Genomic DNA, 6,394 nt, shown 5'->3' on the forward strand with positions numbered 1-6,394 from the left:
TTATTAATGCAAATATTTGTTAAATTCCAGTTCGTTTTAAAATTTAAAAAGGAATAAGATATTATTATTAGATACTTTTAGGGCTAGGAATGGCACCCTCTTCCTAAAACAAACAAAAAAAACACAATTTAGGGCTGTGGGTTATAGGAGTGGCGATTAAATCTAACTATAGCCATATACTTTTTACTAAGGGTGTTATTTCCTCTGGTTTGTAAGTTTAAAATTAGGGACGGCTATGTGCAAAGCTCTTGTGGTAGATTTGGGTGAAAGTAACAAATAGCTGATATGTGAAGCATATAATTTGTAATTCTACCTCATATTAGAGCCTAAAATTGTAAAATTTGATAAAATTACTATTCTCACGCGTTATATATAAAAGGCTTGTTTATTTAACATGCTTAGCCATAATCATCTTAATGATAATAAAAATATTACTGTCAATATAAACGTTCTTGTAGACTATGGCGAACGTTGTCGTGTAATTCTAATTATTAATATAGAAAATATTTTATTTCATTTATACATATATATTTATGATCACCCCAGCAGGGCCTATGACGTCATCTAAGAATCGTCCGAGTGAAAAAAAAAATCCGCAGTTTTATAAATTTCTTTAGTGCTGTACATCTTCTTTGAAGTTGATTTTTAAATACTTCCATTCAAAGATGATGATCCTCTGATGAGCCACGGCGGTAAAACGCGTCTAAAAATCGGAAAGGTTGAAACCAGTAGTGAAGATAATCGACACAGTGATTAAAATAAAATAAAAAATAATAAAAATGGGAAAGGTCGAAACCGTAGGTGAAGATAATTCGACACAGTAATTAAAATAATAAAAATATATATAAATGGGAAAGGTTGAAACCGTAGGTGAAGATAATTCGACACAGTAATTAAAATAATAAAAAATATATATAAATGGGAAAGGTTGAAACCGTAGGTGAAGATAATTCGACACAGTAATTAAAATAATAAAAATTTATAAGCAGCTGAAATATTTTGTTTCTAGCCAAAATTAAATTACAAAAAAACATTAGTGTAGCGTTTGTAAGTACGAAAACGGATGTTTACCACGTGATCACGAGGGGTAGATAGGTGTATTTGAAAGTAAATAGTATAAATTACATCAAAAGTATATGTGTAATTATACCAGCACTTTATGAAAGTTAGTATAAAACCAAAACCGATTAAGATATTATATATAACCAAAACAATTACACGTTTTCACCTGTATATACAATTAAGAAATCGCGGGTATGTGCGCGCGAGCACACACGCATCGGGCTTTTGATATTTAACTAGTTTTATAAACGTTTCAGAAAGGTGGCGTTTTTTGTTGTTATTATTTTCATGAACATCTAGTTTGAAATTATTTGGGATCAGTTGGATTATTCATTACGTGATTAGCAACTGAAATTCTTTGAGAATCCAGACAGCAGTAAAAACAAAAAGTTAATTATGTGAGTTTCCGCTAGTTTATGCTCAATTGTATTAATTTTAATGCTTATTACAGCCGTTGCGACAACTGGAATGTTATAGTGCACTGCAAAGCATGTAGAACGCCCCCACACGTAATTTATAGCCAACAAGTTTTCGGATAATTGATCAAGAATGCTTATATTGTATAGAATAGCTCGGGACAGGGGGGTACGAATGGGGAGTTTTCTCCTCCACCACTTGGTGTCAATCAGTCACGTGTACTAAACTGTGAAAACTGACTGACAGTTATGGACATATTAAAGATCATTGACGTAATAGTGATATTAACTCACTCGTGTAACTGATATCCATCCAACATCTGGCAAAGCTCGTAATAAACGATACATAAAAACCCACTATTAGCAGAAACTTGGGCGTAGCATAATGCTTAGCATGATGAGATGTGAAACCGAGGTTTCTCTGTTTTAGCTCATTACCACTGGAGGAGAAGGTTATAAGAGTGATAATCAAATCTCGTTCTTCTACCAGACAAGAGTAGCCCTCTAATCGGTCTGTGCAACATTAAGAATAACTATGTGCAGATGGTTCTAATGTAGCTTTGCGTGAAGATTCTGAAACAAGAATGTGTGTGTGTGTGTGTGTGTGTGCGTGGTATATAGGGTGATCCAAAATTATTTTTCACATTTTAAAATCTAATAATTAAATAAATACCACCATGCATTTTTCAAAATCTTGTGGTCCAACTCTGTTATTATTGATATGTCAGTAGACTTCCACGTGTGCTCTATTAGTGACTCTCAGGACGTCCAACCGAAATTCGATTTCAGTCCACGTTCGCTGCAACATGTCTATAGTGGCGATGGCGTCCGTTATCCTGGTCTTTAGCTCCGCGATGTTTGATATAGGTGTGCGATACACGATATCCTTAACATACCTCCATACTTTTTTTCCGTAATTACGCTGCCCCACAGCCACTAACTTGATCTTTCCAACCCAAACGACACAATGAGTCTTTTCTTACACGGTTGCAATTTTACAGGTGTAAAATTACTAATTAGAGAGAAAAAACGTGACAATAAAAACTGTTTTGGTTGGGCTAAAAATGCTGAAAACTGCACGGTTGTATTTCCTTAGTTATCAAGGTTTAAAATAGGGAAAGTTAGGTGTAGACACCCTGTGTGTGTCTATATATACAGTCAGCCACTCAGTCGATCACGCTCGATTTCTCCGAATTTCTGGAGCTACACGAGTCCAATTCCACTTTTTCTCCTATAATTCTTCATCTTTTGATTGCTCGTTCCAACTTTCTAGTACATATAAAAATCTGCCAAGGAAGTAGTTTTTATACCGAGGATTTATTTAGCACCGAGTGAAATTAAATTGCCGTTTGTTATGAAGAAGATTTTTTGATCGATGATCGAATATTTACAAGAAATGTGGTTTTAAGAGAATTATTGTAATAGTGTAATTGACGTGATTAGAAAACAACTGTGATAAACTAATGCTGGGAAGAGGTAAAGTACATCCTGCTCATGATAGGCTTTCGTTTCCGTAAGCTAGAAGGCCTTTTATTTTTCTTATATAAATCCGATCGGTATTCAAGCTTCTCTACAAAATGTATCCACAAAAGAGTAGATATAAGTCTTATAAGTGGATAGATAGTATCTAACATGGGCACGGTGTATCATAATTGTTCATGAGTTACGTGTACATCAGTTACTGTAAGGAATACTGTCAGCGTTTTGGGGTATCGCCAACTGTACAACACACAAAACTGTGTAATACACGCGCCATTGATGATTGTAAGATATTTGGTGGCTACGGAGCTCGACATTCAACTCGTGACAGTCAATTCCAATTCTCGTTGGTAAAGAGTAGACCAAGAGTTGGCGGTGGATGATGTTCACTAGCTGCCTTCCATCTACTGTACCACTTCAAAATTAGGGATGGCTAGTGTAGACCACTCTCGAGTAGCTTTGCACGAAATTCAACGAAACGAAAACCATACGTCGTATCAAACACTTTATTTTGACAAAATATTATCATTGGTCCATAGATAGGAGCTAAAAACATGAAAAATTAATGTTTCTTACGAGTTCTCTTAAATAATTTGTTATAAATGAAGTGTCATTGATCGACTCCTGATGAGATCCCTCCTCCAAGATGTTGGATGGACTCTGCTGTGTGAATGTTTCACTGTTTATATACATGTATTTGAAATATGTATTACGTACAATTTCTCAGAAATTCAAACCACGTGCCATAAATGGGACACAATCATAAAATATTCTAACTCTGTCCGATTAATTCGTCCACGTGGTATGATGGTCCAGAACTATCATATATTCTAATCCTGTCCGACGAATTCATCCCCGTAGTATGATGGTCCAGAACCATCGTATATTCTAATCCTGTCCGACGAATTCGTCCCCGTGGTATGATGGTCCAGAACCATCGTATATTCTAATCCTGTCCGACGAATTCATCCCCGTAGTATGATGGTCCAGAACCATCGTATATTCTAATCCTGTCCGACGAATTCATCCCCGTGGTATGATGGTCCAGGACTACCATGCTAACTTTAACTGGCAATCATTTTCATCTATAGCTTTTTAAAAAGTTTTACAAGTAGTCACATAGTGGAGATGTATTGTCAAGCAGGATGTGGTAACGAATTCATACAAATCAACGGAGATAGTCCTGTATATAACTAAATCCTCGTGCATTGACTGTGGATGTCAGCGTGCCGGACTGTGAATTCGCGACAACGATATTCGAGTCCTGTTACCAATAGCAAAAAAAAAAATAAATAAATAAAAATTACACTCCGCACTTTGGAGCCGAAGGCGCTGATAAATAAACTGCCTGCCCTCATTAAGTATATAAGCTCAAATTTATGGACGGCTACTGCAGATGGCCCCTTTAAGCTTTGAATTACCAAAGTGTAATTTATGAATTACCACAGAAAAGTAAAATATTGATGGGCACATATATCGGAAAATAAAGTATTTGGTATAGAATCAAGGCTGATGTTTTTTTTAATACAACACAAACATACACACATATTATGCAAAGTTTGGTGTAGAAAGTGTCAACGAATAATTTTTCTTCTTGTTTTTTCAGACAATCAGTTGAAGTGCGACTGTCGACTGAACTGGGTGGAGGAATATGCCAGTCTTGCCAAATATCTTATTTTTAAGAAGGAACTTCACCAAATGCAATGTACACAAGAGAACATTCGAGTGACTAAACGTGTATTAGACATTAACTTTGATGACTTCCGGTGTCTTGAAACGTCAACATCATCGTCAGTGACTTTCAAGGCTTCAGTTCAAAGAGCAAATGCAATAGAAATCCACCTGTACAAACGTACTGAGGATGGAGAAAATTCTTTATTTGAAGCTACAGTATCAACATCTTCTGAAAACCTCAAAAATGTTTCTAATATGCAACCGCATGTTAATAGCCACAGGCCGTTGGAGTTAGTGCCATCTATTGAGAGAAATGAGAACTCTGCTTGGTGTGTTTTTCCCGTATTTCATCGAACGATATTTACTTCCATAGCATTAGTGTTCCAGAAGATAATGATATAATTTCTTTTTAAATTAATGGCAGGGTGTGTGATTATATTACAGAGACACAATACTTAATAAAAACAAAGTAATGGGATCGATGTTATATGATTTTGATTCTTAGCCATCGCAATCTTCATAAATATGACGAGAAATCTTTAATTTCTTCAGTAAGTCTTATTAGTTTAAGCAGAGATCTGCTTTAAGAATGCATATATATGTGTATTCCTAAATCAGGTCTCTCTTTTACTTTTCGTAATTTACCTTTTTCATAATAAGAAACAATTTTTCTCATGTTAATAAAATAATAATTTGTCATTGTTAGTTAATAGTTATAAATATATGTATATATATTTGTTTGTGGAAAGAGCAAGTGCGTCTAAACTGTTCACTTATAAAAGTATTATGGAGCAGAAATGTTTGGGCGAGGCTTTTTTTTCTTGTAAAACTTAAAAGCTGTGTACGCCTACTAGGTTTATGTTTAGTTTTCAATAACTTTAAACAAATAACTTTAAATATAAACTTGAAGTTAGTATTTTGTGATAAACTTTGTTCTTTTTTTTTTAGGATTAATAAACAATAAATCAGAATTGTAAAATAAATATTATGAAAAAAATGGTGTAGATATTTATTTGTTTTTAAGCACAAACTTACACAATGGGCTATTCGTAATTATCGAAACCCGATTTTTAGCGTTGTAAGCCCACGAAATTACCTCTAAGCCACCAGGGGGCACATCGTGATTTAACACGACGGTTAGCATACTGAACAACAGATCCGACGGTCCAAGACTCGAGCCCATGCCTTGCTGATGAGCGTGATCTACCTTATCCCAAACAAAATCTTTGAACCTTCGTTCTAGTCATTTTGTGGATAATAAGTGTTCCTTTACTGGTAAGAAATCTACTGTACCACATTTTTACACTTATCCATACAAGCATGATAATAAGAATGAATTTTTTGGGAGGAAGGAGTCAAGAATTGAGAAGCTTTAATCAAAAATGCTGATGCCAAACCCTCTATTAGCCATTCTTCGAAAATTTCTCGAGTACCAAATTATATGCACTTGTACTCAGTACAGCTTAAATGTATTGCTTGCCTTTCTTCAAAATATAGAGCAATATTGTTTTTATTGCAGTCCTAACTCGATAAAAGAGATAGCTAATTATATTTTGAAGTATATTTTAATTTTACATGGCCGGTTAACCTTTTCTGTCATACACGTATTTACAAGTGTGTCAAATTAGTATTAAATCTTGCTTACACTGAGGTTATGTACCAGATAGGTCCTTTTTAAAATGGAAGATGCCCTTGATGTACACTGTTCAAAATGGATATCCTTTCGTCGAAATTCCCAATATTTATTCCATAATCTGATATCA

The 6,394-nt window shown here is 34.8% G+C and overlaps 1 protein-coding gene across 1 annotated transcript in view; it reads left to right on the forward strand.

Moving 5' to 3' along the window:
* LOC106476834 (connectin-like) overlaps nt 1–5,546 on the forward strand; it is an 11,484-nt gene extending 5,938 nt beyond the window's left edge. The window contains exon 2 of the mRNA XM_013937455.2: nt 4,564–5,546. Coding sequence (XP_013792909.2) covers nt 4,564–5,033 — 470 coding nt within the window. The 3' untranslated portion in view covers nt 5,034–5,546. The remainder of the gene's footprint in view (nt 1–4,563) is intronic.
* Nucleotides 5,547–6,394: the final 848 nt, after the last annotated feature.

The sequence above is a fragment of the Limulus polyphemus genome, unplaced genomic scaffold, assembly GCF_000517525.1.
Source record: "Limulus polyphemus unplaced genomic scaffold, Limulus_polyphemus-2.1.2 Scaffold11770, whole genome shotgun sequence".
Taxonomy (NCBI): domain Eukaryota; kingdom Metazoa; phylum Arthropoda; class Merostomata; order Xiphosura; family Limulidae; genus Limulus; species Limulus polyphemus.